This window comes from Athene cunicularia (genome assembly GCF_003259725.1).
Source record: "Athene cunicularia isolate RWA chromosome 28 unlocalized genomic scaffold, athCun1 chr28_part1, whole genome shotgun sequence".
Taxonomy (NCBI): domain Eukaryota; kingdom Metazoa; phylum Chordata; class Aves; order Strigiformes; family Strigidae; genus Athene; species Athene cunicularia.
This window is the reverse complement of record NW_020799139.1, coordinates 2,680,670-2,701,830: the sequence shown is the minus strand read 5'-3', so window position 1 is coordinate 2,701,830 and position 21,161 is coordinate 2,680,670. Positions and strand designations below refer to the sequence as shown.

At 48.3% G+C, this 21,161-nt stretch overlaps 3 protein-coding genes across 6 annotated transcripts in view; all 3 read left to right on the top strand.

Moving 5' to 3' along the window:
- The first annotated feature begins 1,298 nt into the window (after positions 1 to 1,298).
- NCLN (nicalin) lies at positions 1,299 to 20,704 on the top strand. 4 transcript variants are annotated; one of them, XM_026864970.1, is made up of 17 exons: positions 1,299 to 1,302; positions 6,612 to 6,614; positions 10,065 to 10,255; positions 10,471 to 10,615; positions 11,245 to 11,339; positions 11,564 to 11,644; positions 11,862 to 11,965; positions 12,406 to 12,494; positions 12,666 to 12,805; positions 13,211 to 13,389; positions 13,604 to 13,691; positions 13,784 to 13,822; positions 13,939 to 14,102; positions 14,709 to 14,762; positions 14,853 to 14,931; positions 16,312 to 16,411; positions 19,891 to 20,704. In XM_026864970.1, exons 3-16 carry the CDS (start codon positions 10,136 to 10,138, stop codon positions 16,369 to 16,371), a joined length of 1,437 nt encoding a protein of 478 aa, XP_026720771.1. In that variant the 5' UTR covers positions 1,299 to 1,302; positions 6,612 to 6,614; positions 10,065 to 10,135; the 3' UTR covers positions 16,372 to 16,411; positions 19,891 to 20,704. The 4 variants fall into 4 exon arrangements, with proteins under 4 accessions (XP_026720771.1, XP_026720770.1, XP_026720768.1 ...); XM_026864969.1 differs by having other exon boundaries at positions 16,595 to 20,704; XM_026864967.1 differs by lacking the exon at positions 16,312 to 16,411.
- Positions 3,971 to 5,275, top strand: S1PR4 (sphingosine-1-phosphate receptor 4). Its single transcript, XM_026864972.1, has one exon. The coding sequence runs from the start codon at positions 3,971 to 3,973 to the stop codon at positions 5,195 to 5,197; it is 1,227 nt and encodes a 408-aa protein (XP_026720773.1). The 3' UTR covers positions 5,198 to 5,275.
- LOC113489319 (activated RNA polymerase II transcriptional coactivator p15-like) overlaps positions 20,324 to 21,161 on the top strand; it is a 4,211-nt gene continuing 3,373 nt past the window's right edge. The window contains exon 1 of the mRNA XM_026864932.1: positions 20,324 to 20,347. Within this exon, the coding sequence (XP_026720733.1) occupies positions 20,324 to 20,347 (24 nt within the window). The remainder of the gene's footprint in view (positions 20,348 to 21,161) is intronic.

The window sequence follows — 21,161 nt, the reverse complement described above, 5'->3', positions numbered from 1 at the left end:
GGGCTAACAGAGAGGATCCTAAAACTTTCATATTCTTGTCTTCCTTCAAACCCAGAGATGCACTTCAGAGACTCTTTTCCTACAGACACCCACCATCATCACCCCCCAATTTCAATGAACTGACATCAGGCACAACAACTGTGAAGGGCCAGGTCTCCAGAGTTTGGTGTCAGCCCATGTCAGAGGGGCTTTGCTGGCTCTTCCCAGCTCCTCTGGGGCCAGAAGCAACCTGCCACATCGGGGACTGGGATGTGTCACTGGAAAGATGACTGCCTGCTGCTGCACAGCAGAAGAGACCAAAGCTAGGAAATGCAACCAACCAACTGCCAGGAGCAATCAGTCATTTTTAAACCAGCACAACTCCACCCTTCCTGGGGCAGAAAAACACCTGCAGGCAACTGGATGCTTTAGCTGATGTTGGGCTGTGCTGGGGCCACATGGCCGGGACAGGATGGGTGGGTGGGGAGGTGGGGAGGGAGCCTCATGGGACAGAGATGGAGATGCCAGCTGTTCATGACCCCGCCAGCCTGGGGCTTGCCTGGCTAGGCCCACCAGGCAGAGCTCTCCACAGAAATTCACCCAGGGATTTTTTTTAATCAGAATGTCTGAAAATACAAGTTTTAATCAGAACTGTGCAGCAGCACAGCAGGAAAACCTCAACAGAAATCATCGATATTTTATCTTGCATTTGTAATGCTGTCTTTCTCCCACAGCTGCTCATGGTCGCCCACAACCTGGAGCTGGATGCCCTCCCAGGACCCAGCGGTCTCAGGGCAGGAGTGGCCACAAACCTAGGGAGCCAGGCTCCAGGCTGCTTCTGGGCTGCTCCTCTGTGGGTGTCCCAGACTGCAGACAAACTCTTCCCTCTGGGGCTGAGGTGCTTCTGCCTTCCTGCTGGCCTCGGTAGGGGTGGGCTCTGGAGGGTTCCAGGGCTTCTGCTGCTCAGGTGCCTCACCTCGGCATCTGTGAAACCCGCTATGGCCATGGGGCTGGCAGAGGGTTCAGAGGGCTTCAGCTGGCCCCTGTATCTCTCCTCGTCTTTCCAAGCCCAACACTCAGCAGCTATCAGGCAGTTTCAAGCAGATTGTGGTCTTGATCTGAAGGAAAGAGATGAGAAGTGTTTCAGGGTGGGGTGTTCCTCCCCCATACCCCTTCATTTCACAGAAAGAACATCTGAACTGAAACGGCAGCAAAAGAGAAGTACCAAGATAAAGCTCAGCCTGTGTCTGTGCAGATAGCAACGGGGAGCCCTGCAGAAGAGGAACTCTCCCTCGTGCGGGTGTCCAGATGAGGGGGAGCCCTGTTTGCCCCCAGCCACGGAGCTGGGAACCCCCTGCCTCGGGTCGGGCGGCAGCAGCTCTGAGGGGGGTGTGGGGCCCCACCCTGCTGAGCTGATTGCATGGAGTGGAGGGGACCCAAGTCCGCCAGGCTGTGGGACCGTGGCCTGACTTGCCATGGGGTGGGAGCAGTGTTTGAGGTGTGACTGTCTTGAGGCAGGAGCTCGGCAGGCTGTTGGGGGGCAGAAGTGAGAGGGTGCTGTAAGGGCAGCAGCAAGGGCTGGGACGCAGCTCAGGCAACTTTCATGAGCCAGTCCTCCTCAGGACATGCTGCAAAAGCGAGCCGTGCCTCACAGGTACCCCGTCCTCTCTACTATGGAAACGCCAAACAAGCCACGTGCTAGGACAGAGTAAGGAACAAGGTTTTGTCTCACCGGAACAGCGCTCAACCCTGCCTTTTAGTCAGCATCTGATGTGGAAGGGGCAGTAGCGATATTTTCCTGGTCCAGAGAACCTGGCACCCCATGGATGAGTGTGTTGAGCTCTCCCAGCTGCTTATCTGCGGCAAGCACTCCTGCAGTCAAAAGCATTTGCCTCCGACCTGCCCCACACTCTCTGCAGATCTCCCTGACAAAGAGCTCATTCCTATCAGCTACCTCTTCCCTGAGACTGCTCACATGCTGCTGCCAGTTATTTGCAAAGCTACTTATAGTCCCTTACATGGAGAGTTTCTTCATCCTCTGATCTTTTAGGGATGCCCCACCAGTTCTGCCCTGAGCAGACACACTAGCTGGAGGCTCAGCCTGAAGCAAGAAGAAAGAGGGGATGATGTGCAAGAATCACGTTGACCCTTTTGATTCCAGTGCTGTGCCAGGAGCATCCCAGCCCACTTGGGAGTGTGCTCCTTGTGCTGAATGTGCAACCTTGCACTCCTCTGGATTGAGCTGCACCATGGCCCAGCCTTCCTGCTGATTTCCGCTCCTTCAATCTTGGGGTCATCTGCTGACTTTATCAGCGTGAGTTTCTTTCCATGCTGCTGATAGAAAAGCCCAAAACACCAGTTGAAAGGGTGAATGTGGAGGATGGAGCCCCCAACTTTTTATGAAAACCACTCTTGCTTGCACATGACTTCCTGCAGCAGGAACTTCCTTTGCATTTTCCTTTGTCTATGCTGCGATCCAGCCTAGGATCTTTCCACTCATCAAGCAGTGGATGGACCCCCAGAACACCTCCCTGCTTGCCATGCTGACGGAAGAAATCACCACTCTTTGCTGTCAACCTGGGACCTCTCCATGGCTTTGTGCCAGTACGGAGTGAGAACGCAGGTGAAAGCAGAGCACAGCTTCTGCTCTGATCCTGAGTTCAAAGGTGCTCTGTCTTTCTTTTCTCTATGCCTCTTTGCAGCTGTTTTGGGTGGGGTCCGTCCCGCACAGAAATGTGGTTGATGTTGTAACTTCCCTTTTTCCACTTTGGTAGGTAGAAGACTCATTTATTTTGCACAAGGAGCCCTCCCCATTACCTACTCTGTGCTGGGCCTGAGACAAGCAGCTGGAGAGCAGTGCTAGCTGCTGAACTCCCTCTGGCAGCAAGAGCCTCAAGCCAGTCATGACAGGTGAGTCATAAGGCAAATTAAACAGCCAGGGTTGGGAATAGCACACTGCAAGACTTTCTCTCCAGTCACGTTTTGCAGACACGGGGAACAGGTCAGTGATAGACGTTAACATTACAATTGTGTCAGGATTCCTGGGTTCTGGTCTCAGTGCAGCCCCTTGAGCCTTCTGCAATATTGGCCAGGCAAGAGGCCACAGCTTTGTGCCTCCGTTTCCCTGGCTGTGACCCAGACAGTGGGAAGATCCTGACCCATGTCTAGCAAGTGCTTGGAGAGATGAAGGTGGACAGTGCAGCATCAGGGCACGTACAGGGCTTTGACCAGCTGGCTTCCTTTGAACTGGGTGGAGCTGAGCCCTAGCTCCAGACACACAGGTGCCTGGGCTTGCTGCATGGACAGGGCAGGACTTGGATGGATGCGTCCTGAGACACTGGCAGGAGCTGGGCCCACAGAGGAGCCCAGAGAGGTGAGAGCATGGAGCTTCCTCCTGGAGGAGGGTGTATCTGAGCATGGGTGGTAACAGGGCAGTTGATGAAGAGGCAGTTGCTTTCTGCCAGGCTCAGGGGTGAATTTAATGCCACACAAGGCAAAGCACGTACTATCTCAGGCTGTCTGGGTGCTCTTACTGGGTGCAGCCCAACAGACCCTACCCATCAAGGTGGGAGCCTGCCTTGACTCAAAGGGGGGCCTGACACATTCTTTCATTCATGTCCCACATTCACAACCACAGCAAAGCTGAGAACAGCCAGACACTTACTGAGAAATTATGACAGCTGTTGGAAACCATGTCAATACTCTAGGTCACAACAGGAAACTTTATTAAACAACAGGAAGCCCATGCTCGTGTGTGGACTTACAAAACACCTCACCCTCTTCTCCCCTTGCTCTTTCAGTGCCACGGGGCTGGCAGACAGGTCTCTAACTCTCATCTCCACACTGGGTAGGACTGCTGGGATCAGCACTGGTCCTGTGTGTCAGTCTCACGGCTCTCTCCAGCCCTCAAACAGGCATCTGCTCTGCTCCAAAACCCACCTCAGCCCTTGATCCATCGTGCATCCCTCGGCTGCTGACCTAGGCTCAGAAGATGGATGGTCCAGAGCTGAGCTGGCTGGTGAATCGCTCCCTTCCCCTTCCAGTGGGCTCTGCTCAATATCCTGAGCTCAGACTTGATCTGCTCGACAGGAAAGGTTCCTGCCTGCAGCTGGCTGCCATGAGGAATGTGAACATCATCCTGCAGCACTACAATTTTACAGGCAAGCTGACCAACCGGCAGTCTGGGGATGAGGGCATGGGTCTCATCCGCACGGCCTTTGCCATCATCAGCTGCATCATCATCCTGGAGAACCTGCTTGTGCTGCTGGCCATCCTGCGGTGTCTGCGAGCCCGCCGCTGGGTCTACTCCTGCATTGCCAGCATCACTGTGAGTGACCTGCTTGCAGGAATTGCTTACCTTTCTAATCTCTGTCTCTCGGGCAAGAAGACCTTCCAGCTTTCACCTCAGCTTTGGTTCCTGCGGGAAGGAATCCTCTTCATTGCGCTGGCTGCCTCCACCTTCAGCTTGCTTGTGACTGCCATTGAGCGCTACAGTGCCATGGTAAGGCCGATTGCTGAGAATGAAGCCAGCAAGACCCTGCGCTTACGCAGCCTGATCATTTCCTGCTGGCTGCTGGCCTTCATCATCGGACTCCTTCCACTGCTGGGCTGGAACTGTCTGTGCGACTTCAATGCCTGCTCTGTCCTCCTGCCTCTCTACTCCAAGAACTACATCCTTTTCTCTGTAGTCATGTTCAGCATCATCCTCCTGGGGATCATCGGCCTCTACATCTCCATCTTCCAGCTGGTCCAGGCCAGTTCTAAACAATCCAGTTCTCGGCACAGCCGCAAACGGTCCCTGCGCTTGCTCAAGACTGTGTTGATTATCCTTGGTGCCTTCATCATCTGCTGGAGCCCTCTCTTTGTCCTGTTGCTCTTTGACGTCTTCTGTGAGACCCAGACCTGCAAATACCTCCACAGCCTGGACTGGACCTTGGCTCTGGCCATGCTTAACTCAAGCATTAATCCTGTCATTTACTCCCTGCGGAGCGTGGAGGTGCGTCGTGCTGTGGGAAGCCTGCTGTGCTGCTGTTGTGTCAGCGTTGGGCTTTGCAAGCCTGGGAACTGCGTGGTCATCACAGACATCAACTCTGGCTCATCCACGGAGAGCTCCCTGCGCTACCGGGAGAGCTTCCGCAGCTCTGTAGCACTGAATGCGCGGCCCAGAGCGCCTCTCTCCAGCAACTCCAGCATGATGAGCAATCTCCCCAGCCTCTGAGAGGCCATGGGGAGTAAGAAAGGCCAGACAGCCCTCCAGGACCTCATGCTGCTGGTCCTGGCCTGGCAGAACTGTAGCCTACATGCAGCTCAGGCTGACAAGGTGCAGCCCCATGCCAGTTGTAAACTGTGGCCAGGCTTTTTGGTCCCTTCAGACCAGGATGTTGCTTCAGGGTGGGTGCAGCATGGGGGCAGGCATTGCTCTTAGGATGGGAGTAAAGGGCACAGGCACATTTTGAGACTGATGCTCTGTTGAGACAACTGCTGTGCCTAGGTTATAAGTGGACCCTGCTCTGTGTGTGCATGTATATAGATGCTGTACCTGCCCAGATGAAGGTGTTTTGCCCCAGGGCACAGTGACAAATAGACAACCAGACTGCTCCCCAACCCCTTGGGATCAGGCTAGGCTGGCAGTGCTGCCACTGCATGTCATGCAGGGCTGGAAGCGATACTTGAGTCTTCTCCTGCAGTTTACAGTCTTCTGGGAACTGCTGTGATGGGCATGACTGCTGGGAAAGGATGCAGGCCTGAAGTCTTGCAAGTGCAAGTGTGTACATCTGTGGGGCAGCTCGGAGGCTCCTGGCCAGGAACCAAGTGCCCACCCGTAGCACAGCACAAACCAGCCACAGGACGGCAGCGGGCTGCAGCAGCAGCCCAATCCCTCACCAGAGTGCAGAGGCTGGGCACTGCGCCTGGACGAATGCTGTGACACTGCTTACAGCCTGGCAGCAAGAATTAAGAGCCCTGCCATGCCCCTGGGCATGGGGCTGCACCTGCAGCGACAACCCTGGCGCCACCATGGGCAGAAGGAGGTGACTAGGGAGTCTGGTGCCATCTTGCATGGCAGAGCTACCTGCTCCCATCTGGCTGAACCTCTTCGGTAACATACGCCTGTACAGCAGAGGGTTCGCAGTGCTGCAGCCTCCCAGAGAGGTAGGTCATACTCCAGAAAATCTGCCAAGTTCTAAGGTCCCCACACAGTAGGAGGTGCCCACTGCGGTGTGCACTGGAAGGTTGGACAGCAGCTTCTAGATGGCTTGGCATTCAATTGTTTCCAGTGGGCTTTGGCTTACACCTGAACAGAAGCAGCAGGAATTGTTTCCTCTTCCTCTTTGGGCCAAAAGGCTGCATCCTTCCAGAAAACTTTCCAAAAACAGTGTTTGCAAGAAAACAGATTTGCAAGAATCACTTCAACAGACTAGAACAGTCATCACCTGGAGGCAGGAGTGGGGTGGAGCATGCCCCAAGCCACTCTGAAGTTCAGCACAGCTGGGGAAAGGCATGGAGGGGTCTGACCCTAGCATGTTTGCTCCAAGTGCTACCACATTTGGAGAAGGGAGTTGCCCATATTCTGCCATGGAAATATTTTGAGGGTCTCCACCTCCCTGTGAACTGGGCAGCATCAAACAGCAGAGACGGTACCTGAGGACTGCAGGAGCCTGGGCTCACAGCAGTCACATATGGATTCCCCCTGCTGCCCCAGGGCTGAGCACAGCTGCTCTGGCCTCTCTGAATGCCATGCCTCCTCTCCCCTGAGCCTGCAGGCCAGTGACTGCCTGGCTGCAGCCTCTGGCTCTGTCAATTTGCTGGCTGGTTTCTCTGAAGTAGCAGGAGATCCCAAGTTGCTGCAGCTTCACAGACACAGCCCAGCTGGCAGCAGAAATGGGTATGTCCGTGGGCAGGCAGATCGCTGTGCTGCATGAGGCTGGCAGAGGGCAAGGCTGGCTGAGGCCAGGAGAGGCTTTTGCAGGGCTTGGAGACCTTTGCACCAGGGCCGGCAGGACTGGGGCTGTGACAGGGGTCAAGCAGCACTATCAGCTCCTGAGGAGCTAACAGAACACGCGGAATACCTGCTGGCACAGAGAAGGGGAGGCGGTGGCACAATGACACCCATGTGCCGGGCCTGCAGGTTGAAGTTCACTGGGGCCAGGCTGCATCCCTGGCACTGAGAGGACTGTTCCGTGCCACTGAAAATGTCTGGGTCTAAAATAGCCCCATTCCTGACTGTGTCAGATGGAGACCCAGTAGGGCCGAGAAGGCATGGCCAGCTTGCACCCCAAATTCCCGCTCTTCTATTCCCTAACCAAGTGAAAAATCAGAGCAGCACCCAAACACCTCCTCTTGCCATACAAGGGGGACAAAGCTACCCAAGCACTGGGGAGAAGCTCCTGACGACTTACAACCTGCTGGCAGGAGGCTTCCAGCCCATTTGTTTTGCAATAAACCTGATGACAAGAAAGCCCCTGCTTGATTTGCTGTGATTTTGTCTTCCTGCAGGTCAGGTACCCGATGGCTGGTACCGCCTGGAGGTCTGATACCGCCGAGGGAGGCAGCGAGCGGCCGGAACGGGACAGGGCTGCGAGCTGGGGCAGGGCCGGCAGCCTGCTCGGCACGGCCCTCGTGGGCTGAACTCCCTGTGTTTCAAGTAGCCCAGCTGCAGCCCTCTTGCATACTGGGGAACTTGGTCGTGAGCTCACTTTTGTTCTCTTGCCTTTGACTCCTCCAGTGACGGCTTGGTTTTTTTTTGCTCTTCACCTCTTCTTCAGTCTCAGTCAGCAGTGTCTGTTGCTCCCAGTGTCTCCACGTGAGAGTCATTTCTTTTACGATTCTTCCTTCACGTTACAATTGACCTCCAGTTCCTCTTCTCTGTTGCTTCCAGGCTGCCGAATGTGCAATACACAGTCTTTGAGTCAGCAACACAACCTGTTCAGCAAATCACTGAAGTGTTGTAACCCTCAGCCTTCACCCTCCTGTACTCACTAACTCAGAATCAAGCGTTGTTTCTGAGTTTTCCAGTAGATATTTTATTCCAGATGAGGTCATGTGTTCTGTCTGTGAGCGACTCTTCCTGCTGTCTGTTTTGTGGCCCAAGTTTCAGACTTACGTTAACAGTCTGGCGTTACAGCCCCGCAGTTGTTCTGTACTGTCCATAAGACTCGGTCTCTAGATCTTTCAGATCTTCATAAGATCAAACATCAGTAGAACTTATGAAACACCAGCTATGCCTGCACACTTTGTAAACACTACAGGTGGTTTCTGAATATCTGGAATTATTTCTGGGTTCTTCCCAGTTTCTCAAAATGTGTCCACATCTTGAGATCTTTGTCGCTGAGAACCTCACTGGATCCGAGGTAGACACTCTCATTGGGGTATTAAGCTGTGTTTTTTCTCATGTGGTGGTAAATCTTTGTTGGCAGGCTTAGTGGGGGCAGCAGGCATGTGTTTCAGCTGACTTTGACTTTCGTTGCATGAGTGTTCTCTCTAGACAAGTGCTCACAACATATTTTGGAATATTTTTGTGAACTCTTGAAAAGCCACGTGTTATTTTTTAAGATGCTTGCAATTAACTTTTTATGCTGTTTCTTTTTCTGGAGCTTTCTAGCTCCGTGCATTTTGTGTTTCCTTTGTTCCTTGCCAGCCCCTTTGGGTAGCTGATGTTCCTGTTCCATGTGTGTTCTGAAGCCAGATGTCCTTCAGGATAAAAGCTGTTTGTTGTTCCAGATCCCCATATTCTTTTCCAAAAGGACCAAAGATTGCTGTTGAGCCTTTTCTTGCAGGGGGAGAAGAGTTTTTTGTCAACAACAGCCGTAGAGCACTTTAAAAACAAACTTGGTCTGCCTCTAATACTGTTAGAGTTCTTTAGATTGTAATTGAACTGTTATTAAACAGGTCTGTGTAGTGAAACTACAGAAAATCAACTTGTTTTGCTGAAAATACTGTTAGGTCTGCTCTGCTTAGATGTCAGAGGGTTGAGCTGGGAGCACAACTCTGGGTCCACACTTTGCAGTGTTTACATATCATTGTTTTGGGAATGGTGGAGGGAGTATTGTCATGATGGATTGTTTTTCTCTGATGCGGAGGGGCTGTATGTAGAGAATTTAGATCAAGCCTTAACTCTGTTTCTGGGTGTATTGCCCTCACTATGCAGTGGAAGTACAGATTTTTCTTGTTTAGGTGATTTGACCTTTGACGAGACCAAAGTAATGTTGGAGTTAAGCCAGGTTTAAATCTAATCTTTAGCAATGCTCCTATTTGGCACATGCTGAGATGCCTTCTGGAGCACCTTGCCCCTTCCCTAGCTGTGTGGGGTCCCAGTGTGATGAAGTCTTCAATGTGTAGGTGCCAGAGTTATAGAAGAAGAATTGAGATTTGGAGCATTACAAATTGTAAGGCGGATTTGAATGTCTCTATACAAGATGTCCTTGTGGTCCTCTCTTGGAGAATGTTGGAGCTGCTGGCAAGCCTCCAGACTGCTCTTCTTCCAAAGGATTGCATTTTCATTGTGGGGATTTGGTATGCTGAAACTGAGAGTAGGAGAGAGCGAGCAGTTAGAAGCATCTGGCTCATCTGTAATTTTCTCAGCCACAGAAACATCTCAGTGCGTGAACTGGAACAGCCCCTTGGATGGACACGGGGTAGCCTTCCATCCTTTGATGAAGTTGGTTCTGCACAGCTTGCATCCTCTGTTTGCAGACGTGATGCTAAGCTGGAGGATACAGTAGGCTGCATAGCAGGAGGCCAGGTATTCTCCAGATGTATTGCTGTCTGCGGGTGTTAGGTGCTGGCGAATAAAGAGATAGCCTGCGTGGTTGTGATGGGGAGGAAGACTGGAAGGTGGTGGTGCTGGAGTAAGGGGAGCCTGTCAGGACGTGGCTGCACAGAAGTTGCTCTGATGGATGAAAGGAAAAAAGACAGACCTCTGTTCCTTCTTGGACGAGGTGGAAGAGATGAACTCAGCTTTCTGCAGGTCCTGGCTGCTCTGGAGTTCATCAGACTCTAACCAAGACTGTTCTGAGAAGAAGCTAGGCTCAGGCAAAGGGAGCGTGATGAAATGACTTACAAAACATCTTGCTGTGCTTTCCTCACAGGCACCAGGAGCGCAGTGCTTAACACAGAAGCCCGCACCGTAGAAGCGGACGTCCTGAGCCGCCGCTGCGTCATGATGCGGCTGGTGGATTTCTCTTATGAGCAGTACCAGAAGGCTCTCCGCCAGTCAGCTGGAGCTGTGGTGATCATCTTGCCACGATCTATCTCTTCTGTCCCACAGGATGTCGTAAGGGTAAAAACAGAGGTTCTCTTTCTCTTCCAATGTGAGATGTTTTTAAGAGGGAGAGAGGCTTGCGTTGCTGCAGGACTGAAAGCTCCTGTTGTAATGCACTGCAAATCATATTCTAATTTTAAAACTTACCTTTCTCTCTCTGCTTTAGTTGTTAATTTTTCTGCCCTCTTGCATGTTTAGCAGATGCTAAGTTTGTGTCTCACTTAAATCCTAAGCAATTCATGGAGATAGAGCCAGAAATGCTTGCTATGGAAACCATTGTGCCAGTCTACTTTGCAGTGGAAGATGAAGAACTGCTGTCTATCTATGAACAAACGCGGGCTGCTTCTGCATCACAGGGCTCTGCCTCAGCTGCAGAAGGTGAGTTCTAACAAAGTTTTATGGGGGGAAGTTTTAGAGGAAGACAAGCCTGATCCCACCCCTGGGAGGAGTCTACTGTGTCATATGCACCATGAACCAGTGTTCTTTTGCCTTCATGTTTATTCTGTCTTTGTTAAGGTGCTTTGAGATTTAATGGAAGAAAAACACAGTATAAGAGAGAATGTTACTTGACTGTACTTGGAAATACAGTTGCATGGTGTTCAGTTCTCAGCTTCACACTGTCGCAAGTAAGATAGAAAGCAAAACTCAGGTCAGGAACAGCACTGAAGATGTTAAGTGACTACAGTGTGTTGTTAGAAGCTGAAGGATTTTGTCTGATCACAAGTCAGTTCAATGCTTCTATGTATTCCCCTGTAAATATCTTTACTATCTTACTGACCTGCTGCTCATGAGTAACTTTAGGACTGCTGGAGAAAGGTTTTTGGTTTAGCCAGCTCAAAATATTAAGATTTCATGTCAGAAAGAAAATGCGTGGTCACCAGGATTCCGTGTCAGTGCATAAACACAAGCAAAAACTGAAAGGGCTTAAATGGTTTAAAGCTGGTCTTTCCAAAGCTCAGTTAGCAAAGGGAATAAAGGTACACTTTTTTTTTTTTTTTTGGTTCTAGTTCTGCTGCACACAGCAACTGCCAATGGCTTCCAGATGGTGACCAGTGGGGCTCAAAGCAAAGCTATCAATGACTGGCTCATACCCAGCGTGGAGGTGAGTTGTATATGGATTCAACATTGATGGGATACCGTCTTTTACTGGGGCTTCATCAGACATTTGGACTGGTACGGGAAGTCAGGGGAGTCTCAGACAGCTGAGTGTCTGAAGTCCTCGGAACACAGGCTGCTGCAGACTCAGCAGGCGTGTGGAAGTCAGGCTGCCTCTGTGCAGGCACATGAGAGGTGATGCTGAGTGACCCTGATCTCTCTCCTCTGCAGGGAAGGCTCACAGGGCTGGGTGGAGAAGACCTGCCCACTGTTGTGATAGTTGCCCACTATGATTCTTTTGGAGTGGCTCCAGTGAGTATTCTTTCTTCCTGCAGCTCTCTGTTCTTGCCTGTGTGTTCCTGTCTGTCTTTTTTTTCCCCATGTGGCCTCTGTCCCTATGTTCTTTCTTGGCCTTGAAGGTGTGGGGCAGTTATGAGCGAAGCATGGTGGTGTGCTGACTTGAAGACTGTTTCGGTAGATCAGAGTAAGTGTAGGGTTGTCACCTTGTCTGTCTCGCTTCATCCTGCAGTGGCTGTCCCATGGTGCTGACTCCAATGGCAGTGGTATCTCGGTGCTACTGGAACTAGCTAGGCTGTTTTCCCGGCTCTACACCTACAGACGTACCCATGCTGGGTAAGAAACTGCCTCATTCTTGGCTGAATGTGTGTAGCTGAGATCAGGTAAAAAGGGCTTTTGCTCCAGACCCATAGAGTGTTACAAGCAGTACTTAGCTTCCTTTGCTCTGTTTTGTCTCCCTCTGAGTTCAACTGCTGTTAATGGCCAAGCTCTTTCCTTTGGTTTCTTTGCTGTAGCTCTGCTCAAGCTTGGGGACAAGTGGAGGGAATGATGTGGGGAGCAGATTCCATCCTGAAGCACTTGAAACTCCTCCCTTCTACCCTGTCCTGCCATTATCCTAGTATGTGGCATATAGGAAGCATTTATTAATAGGCAGTTTGCCTTGAATGTTAGGTGCTAGCTGTTGTGAGTTCACCACTCCTCTAAGGCTGAGTAAAGGGGTTCTATAGCCATGGAGTGCAGCACGCTAACACTTTACTGTCATTTTTGATGGCCAGGTATAACTTGCTGTTCTTTGCATCTGGAGGTGGCAAGTTTAATTATCAAGGAACCAAGCGGTGGCTGGAAGACAATTTGGACCATACTGGTGAGTGAGGTGCTGATGTTCCATCTGTGACAAGGCCTCTGTTAATATGATTGTGTTAAGTGTCTAGTATGTCAGCCCTCCTGTCAGAATCTCCTTGTTGTGGGCCTTGCTTTTTTGGGATGGAAATCCCAGCAAAAAACAGCAATAAAGATTTGGATTTTTCTGTTCCAGATTCCAGCCTGCTGCAGGACAACGTAGCATTTGTCCTCTGCCTTGATACTCTGGGCCGAGGCAATAGCCTTCATCTCCATGTCTCAAAGCCTCCCAAGGAGGGGACCTTGCAGCATGCGTTTCTGAGAGAACTGGAGATGGTAATGAAAAACATTGTAGGTAGATGGGAACTTGGGACTTAGTATGGGGAGCTGCAGCTCTCCCAAGAGAGGAAGAAAGGAAGGAAGACGTGAAGAAAGGGTGTGCCATTGAAATATTTCATGTGTTGTTTATGGTCACTTGATTTGAAGTGCAGACAAATCCTCATGCCGCAGTCCCAAATGAAGCAGACTAGATCTGCTGCGTTTTCCACTGCACTTGCAAAAGCTCCCCTGTAGTGACATTAAAACAGTTTTTTAGTTTTAGTGGCAGTAACTTCACTGTACAGGTGGAAGTGTATTTACCTTATGGAACACAAAAAATTGGGTCTAGGTGGACTGGGCAGTGCAAGATGGGACTGTGCAGTATGCAGCGTGACACCCTGGATGGCTTGTGCTTTCCCTCAGGTTGTTGGCAGCCAGTTCCCAGAGGTGAAGTTTTCCATGGTGCACAAGAAGATAAACTTGGCGGAGGACATGCTGGCATGGGAGCATGAGCGTTTTGCCATCCGACGCTTGCCAGCATTCACCATCTCCCATCTGGAGAGCCACCGGGACAGCCTGCGCAACAGCATCATGGACAGGAGGTTAGGGGGGCCTCCAGGAAGGCTGCAGCTGGAATCCAGCCTGTAAACCCAGATTGGCCTCGTGACTGTTCGTGCTCTTCTGATGGTCAGAGGATGGGTGAAAAAACACTAGGAGCTGGGCTCTGGGTTCAGGCTTATGCTTGATACTGTGAAAAATGGTGGTTTTTAGAGAAAGCTGATCCCGGTGACAAGTCCATAATCTCTTTTGCTTTAGGGCACGAATAGACACTAAGGCACTAACCAGGAATACGAGGATCATTGCTGAGGCTTTGACAAGGGTGATCTACAACCTAACAGACAAGGTAAGAGCTGCCCGTGAAGCAGTGCTAGCCAGATTTGTCCTGCCTGACCAAGCTTGCTCTCACCAGTAGCCTGGGTTGTTTTTTCCTTGCAGGGAGCACCTGCAGATCTGCAGATCTTCACGGATCAGATGGTAAGCACACTGCATTTCTGTAACCTGTGGGAAGAAGAAATCAAGGGTCTGGGAGAGAGGTCTGGTCTTAGCATATGTGTGGTTGACTCCCTTTCTTTGGTGGTATTCTTCTGCAGCAGATCCAGCAGGAGCAGCTAGAGTCAGTGATGGACTGGCTGAGCAGTCAGCCCAGGGCTGCCCAGCTGATCGATAAAGACAGCACCTTCCTCAACACCTTAGAATATTATATGGGTCGCTACCTGAAGGATGTCAAACAGCATCATGTAAAGGCAGACAAACGGTAAGAAAAGAGATGAAAGAACCAGTCAGGGCATACAAACTGGCTTCCCCCTCCAGTGAATTTTGTCTCTGAGCTGCAGCTTTGCTGGCTTCTTGGCATGTAGCTGGGAGTGACTGCTCTTTTCTGCTCTCCTGTCAGTTTTGGTTCATGCTCTGTTCTCCCAGAGAAAGCTCTTTATCATTCCTCACAGCACAGTAACAAGTCCCAGCAGCTCCCTCTGAAGAGCTTGTTTTTTCACTGTTTTGGTTCCACCCTTCCCACTCTGAGTGCTGTTTCTCTCTGAATGCAGGAAAAGACTAAGATCCCCTAGAAAGCTTGCTTTAATTGCAAAAAGGCAGCTTCCATCCTGTCTAACCTGCTTGGGTTTGAAGCAGTTTGAACTCAGTGAAGCATCTTCCACGTGCCTCTCCTGAGACAGCCGAACAGCATGTGTTCTGAATTGTGTCCTTAGGCTTCTGATTGTAGGAAAAGAAAGACTTGATGACTAAAAGCAGTTCAAAACTGGTGTATAGGGTGGTCAGGCTTATCACCTGGTTGGATGCACTCCTTGGGATGCAGAGGTCTGGGCTGTCCTTGTACAACCTGAAGAATTTGTTCTTTTCACAGGGACCCTGAGTTTGTTTTCTATGACCAGCTGAAACAGGTGATGAATGCATACAGGTATGGGATCCCCTTGGGCGTGTTGGGCTGTTGGCTCACTCTGTGGCAGTACCTGCTGTAGCAATTTCATGTGTTCTTTCTTGATTGCAGGGTCAAGCCAGCGATCTTTGACTTGCTTCTGGCTGTCTGTATTGCAGCTTACCTTGGTGTTGCCTATGTTGCAGTGCAGGTAAGAGAAGTGAAGCAGGAGACAGATGTATTATTTTCCTCATAAATTGCATTAGTTAAAGTAACTGGTGCTCACACAGTCCCAGCACCAAAGTTGGAACAATAATGCCACCCCACAAAAAGTAGTAATCCAAAATGGCTGGATGTTTTGATGTGTATGTTTTTGAGTATCTCAGTATCTCTTGCCATTCTGATGCACAGCTACTTTATAGACCTCCTTTTCTTGGTCAAGGAACAACTTGTCAGCTCACTTGATAAGCTATTTTGGCTATGTAACAGCTTCAGACTGAAACTTCTCAGTGTAACTAAAATCTGCTGTAATGTTAAAGGTTTGCAGCTTGTAGTAAGTTAAGAGTGTTAGGAGATCCTTCCAGTATTTGAACTTGGGATGCAGCTTAGCAATGCATCTTCAGGGTTTTGGTTTGGTGTAGTTTGTTTGGGGTTTTTTTGTTTTTTGTTTTTTTTTTTTCAATGAAACCATAAATAAATCCTGTGTCCATACTCCTGGAAATGTGATACTTTACATCTTGGCCAGCAAGCTTAAATTTAGTGGTTTTGTTTGGTGTTAACAAAGCCATTGTGAGGTAGGTTTCTGATCCTGGCTGGGTTCTCTGAAGAACCTGAATGAAAGGGGAGCATTTTAGGTCAATCTAAATTTTGGTCTTTTCATGTTATTTGTCTGTTTGTGTTTGAGGAAACAATAAGCATTTAAAAATCCAATGTAGCAACATAAACAGGAGGGAAAACATACTTTGATTTCTGTCATCTATCTTCATTATGTTTATTATTACAAATTATTTGAAGCCTGGATCTTGTTGTATCTGTCAAATATCTGAAGTAGCTGTTATCGAATCAAAATGTAATTAATCAAAGCAGAATCAAAAGAAGAATTAAGTGAAATGGTGAAAGAGAAAAAGCATTGTGAACTACTGGGAATCTCTGTGTTTGCCTGGTTAATTTTTACATTCCTAAAACTGCTAGCAGCAGTGTTTCTGTAGTTACCAGTATCATGCATGTGTTGAAATCTGAAGCTTTGTCCTCCCCTTCAGAAGGGACAGAATCGCATCAGCAAATGTAAAATCTTTAACAAGTGTTTGCATCTTCACAATGGGGTGATTTAAGCCTGCACAAACATTTCTATAAGCCATTATTTTCTGTATAACTTCAAGTAACTGGCTTCATTGTAATAATTCCTCCTAATTTACCAAGTCCCACTCTGTCTTCAGCATGAGAGTGCTAGTGGATGATCCAGACAAGGTATTGCATTTGCACATTCAGTATTGTTTTAAGTCTTCCAGTAAGTTTTCTCTCTGTGTAGAACACAGTCATTTTATTAGAATTGCTAAGGACTCATGATTGGTTACTTTCCTTCTGTTTCCAGCACTTTGGTCTCCTTTACAAGATGATACAGAGATTATCCCTTAAAACCAAGCAGCAGTGAAGCAGCGAGTCATCACCCATACAGCAGCACTGAGCCATCGGTGAGCCCATCAGGAACCTTCTGCCTTCCATTGAATCCTACTGATTCTCTTCCTCTGTCTCCTCTTTGCAACTCTGTAGAGGGGAGGAAGGCAGAAAGAAAATGAAATTTTAACTCTTGTGCACCTTTTAAGTGCTTTTCTTCACCTTCTTCCCCTGACTTGCACCATGTCTGTTTTCCTTAGCTTTTTGGTGAGGGAGAGGCTCAGAGACTTCAGTAGTTCCTGCGGGTTGTTTAAACACTGAACGGCTGATTCTGAGCAGCTTTTATGAGTGTAAAACCAAGTCCAGCACCTTCATGGACACATGTGCCATACAGCCAACTTGGAAACGGAAACTACAGAGTAGAGTGACCTGTTATATCTGCCCAGCAAACAAGGACTCAGAGCAGTTGTTTAAAAGAAAAAAAAAAGTTCACATGCAAATTAAAGAGAATGCTATTAGCATGTTTTCTTATGGCACCTCTTCCTTAAGTTTTGCCTGGCTTTAGAAAGATATGTTGAGCAAGCAGTGTCTGCAGCAAGCATCTTAGTGCATTTTGTTTAGACTGTGCAATAACTCATTCCCTTGTAGGAGGTGCACTGTAAACGATCTTGACTATTATTGACAGAATGAGGAAAGATTGTTGAAAGGGGTTCCTTGCATTAGGGTTCTTACCAAGGCAGGTTCTCCCCTGTCTCTGTTGGAGGATGCATTTTGCTGTGTACTTGATTTCTCTCAAAGTTTATGGTTCTTGAACAGTTCATGGCTGCCACCATGCTGTGCTAAACTCTTGCTTAGTTTTTAAGGTGTGTTCTACAGTCCCAGCTGCTGCAAAATCGTGTTCTGTGCTGTTCCATGTATTTAAAGAAGTTGGTTATATTGATAGCAAGAGCAGCCCAGCTCCTGCTGAGCTCTGGTCTGTAATCCCTTCAATATTCGTTGCTTAGTTTTTACTTCCAGATGGGTTCTGGATTATGGGGTGTTTTCCCGTGTTCACCTGCATCTCAGGGTCTCATTTCATATTTTTCAGCTCTATTACTTCTAGAAACACTGTTCCTGGCCTGCACATGTGAGCAAGTTCCAAAAATGCTTGTTGCTCTCCTTTCATGTGCTGCCCCCAGTATGTATGAAGGGAGGCAGGTCACTTAGCCATTAAAAAGCGAAACAAAACAAAAAATAGTTTTATGAATGTCATTTTAAACACAGCTGTTTCTAGACCTGTGTCTGAGAGAGTGTATCTTGGAACACACAAACTGTTACTTTTCTCCTTGATCAATCCTTATTTTTAGTTTGCTGATGCTTCTGGATGGAGAGAGCTAGGTAGTTGCCCAAAATAGTTGTCAGTGCTGTGCAAAGATCAGGAGAGCTAGGTAACCAGTTGCTCAAGCACTGTGATAATCTTAAGTCTTTCCTGAATTCCACCATCTAAGCTAAGGAGGATAGTTGTCATCACTTTCTCCTGAGAGCTGAATGCCCTTTCTGGGCAGTGTTGCACTTTGTTTACACTCAAGTTCTTCTGCAAAATTGTCAAGATACTGACTACAAGTCCTAGGCTAGTTGTTCTAGAAGATGTCCTGATTGAATACTGCTGTTCTGCCACTCAGCAAGGTTTGAGTCCTGTAAGTTGTTCTACGCGCATGGCCATGGTGACTACCTTTTAGAATGACTACCTTTATTTAAAATAGTATCTTTTACTGAGGCCGAAAAGCTCTTGTAGGTTTGAATGAAGGTGTACCCTTTTTTTGTATGCAAGGAAAATTCAAGCTGTTCATCCTTGTCTGCACCAGAGCTGCTGTGTGCATACTTGTTAGAAAAGGGGTTGCTGTGGCCAGTCACTGTCCTTGTCCTTTGGATGGGGACCAAAGCACTGATTTCCATCTGTCTTTGTTTCACTGTAGCCTCCTCCTTGGAGTACCCTTACCCCATGATGTGTGCTTTCTGCTACTGAAATGTCTAGCGATGTGTTCTTTAAAGAGCCTTGTCTTTTCCAGGAGAGCTGGCTCACTGTGGTATCAGCAGGTGGCATGGTACCAAGCACTCCTGAAATATCAGCCCTACAGGGAAACTTGCCTTTTTCTGATCTTTTGAGTCCTTATTTAAAATATGTCTCTCTGCATGCATGAAGTGTTTGTGACACTCCTCTGCCAAATGAATTTATAATTACATCAGATATTGCTAGAGTGGCTGGAAGATAAGCCGTGATAGTTTTCCACTGGCTTATATACTCTGCCCTTAGAGACTACGTGTGTTGTGCTGTGGGAAGGTGTGTGGACAGTGTTGGTTCAGAACGTGCGCAGTGCAGTGGCTCTCTGAAGAGCTTCTCTGTAGGTTCTGAGTATCTGCAAATAATTTCAGAGGCCTCCAGCAGCATCATACATTTCTAGTGTTACACTTGGGGAGGGAGTGTTCCTTCTAATCCAGCCAATTACTTAACCAGGCTTAATGAAACCCCATTATTTCAGCAAGAAAAATAGAAAAACCAAAATTGTTAGCAATCCTGCTGCAGCTTGACTTGATGCATATAAAATTTGCAAGTATTGGGCAAGAGAGAACAGAACAAGCCTGGATCATCGTTGTGTGGAGTGTGCAGTGGAGACTCAGCCTTCAGCCTTCCAGACAGGAAGCTCAAAGTTCAGCATCAGAAACTCCCTCCAAGGCAACCTGGTGTGGTTGCAGCTATGTTGCTGTCAAGGTTGTAACACTAAAGCAAGCACTTTAGCTCCTTGTGGTCTCAACAATAAGCTGCTACACTTGTGATGCAGTGCCAGAAGCTGCTAGCAGCTATCTAAAATAAAGGTAGGTGAGGTAAATGAGGGAGGAGAGTTCATAAACCTGAAGGGCGTTGGATACTACATTGTGCTCTCCCACACGTGGGTACTTTGTCCTGTAATCTGATTCAGTGCATTTTGCGTATCTGTAGCTGGCTGCCGTAGAAAGTAGTTTTTACTACAGATACAGGTTTTATGTTCTTGATCAAAGTGCATGTGCACTGAAATATATACTCAAATCTGAGATAATCAAATTCCAACTTTATCGTAGCTGGAACAGAGTGCCCATCCTGGGAGCAAATTTAGTTCACACATTGCTATTTCCTTTGGGAAGTTGACAGAGAAGCTTGTAAATAGACCCTGCTATTCTGCTAGGTTTTGGAAAAAAGAAAAAAATGGTGCTGATCCATACTGCACCAAATCTGATCAATTCTGTCACCAACGCGACATGCAAAGTCAAGAATCCAACAGCTGTTCTGGCAAAATAAAAGTTCACACCGTTGCAGAAGAACTCTGCATAGCTGATTCGTGTTGCCACTGTTACCTGTCCTTTGTATCAGGAGTTTTCCTGGCCTAGAAGGAAGAAACATGGAAAGCATCTGTCTGCTTGCACACAAGTGGCTAGCAGTTGATGCTTCTAGCAATAAAAGAGTATTCTTTGCTGTCTGACTTTACCTGTTGTCCTGGTGCTGTCAAAGTCTGCAGCTCACAAAAATTGGGTTTTCCAACAGGGTTTAAGCACTGAAGCTCTTCATTCCTTCTGTCCACTCCCACCCACACGGGCACTAATGGGGATGGTATGCGAGTAGTTTGGACTGTTGTACTTGATCTCCCAAGCAAGAGAGGTTGGTTCATTGTTATGACACAAGTACTCCTGCAGTATGAGCCCCACCCCTGTACTCAGTGTGAAGAGGGAAGACCCTGAAGCCAAAACGGAACTAGGTACCCCCTGTCTGTGGCTGGAGGAGTCACCACAATCTACTTAGACATTTGAAACCACAGATACCCAAAATTGTAATGGGCTTGGTTTTGAGGGGGGTGGTTTTAAATCATGCAGCCTCATGTTGTTCATAGCACAAGCCAAAATTCCGAGCTTCTGCGCTTGTGGCCAGGCTGGGTTTTACATTTAAGAGCCATTCAGTCTTAATTTACTGCTCTGAAATGATGGGGGTGCAACTGTATGTCTCAGTAAGTGGGGCCTCTGGGTACTCAAGTGTGGGCTCCTGCTTGCTCACTTTGATCTTTTTAGTTTCCACTTGCAGTTACTGGATAGCAGCTTCAAGATTATAATCTGGAATATTTGCAACTCAGGAAAAAGAGTTGATTTATCTAGCAATGTTAACTCAATTATTTATCTCTTGTGTGTCCTAAAGAACAAATGTATATTGAGGTGAATATTTAAAAGTTAATAGAAAATTCAATGCAGTTGACTTACATATTTTTTTTCTGACTATAAATGTGATAATATTTAAGTATTTTAACATTTTTAATTCTCTTGTTTGTCCCCTTTCCCCTTGGAAAAATAAACCGAGTGAGTAGGTTTGAACAGATTTGTTGAAGACCTATTTGCTGCTGAAAGCTCAAAAAAATGGAATCTCCTTGTACTATTTGGAGGAAGAGACCCCCTGCAAAAAGTGAGAAAATGCAATGTGTTTGAGAGCTTACATCATCCCTTCTCTCTAGTCAAAAGTAAACCAGAAATCCTTTACAGACCTTGAGCAAGATGCCAGCACCTTGAGGGAAGCAAGTTCCCATTTATTCGAATGGTTTGTGCTGATTTGCAGCCATTAAAGTTTCTCTGCGAGACACCCGTGAAACACCGGCCCCCCGAGCCGCCGCCAGCGTGTCTGAGCGGTAGATTGTGCCTCTGTCTCACCAAGTCACTTCTTTGCGAGGGACCGGCTCCGCGGGCGGGAGCCAGCCCAGGTCAACCCTGCGGGCTCGCAGCCGGCGGGGTGGAGGCGGAGGTTGCGCCGCCTGTCCGGGCGCTGCCGCCTGTCCG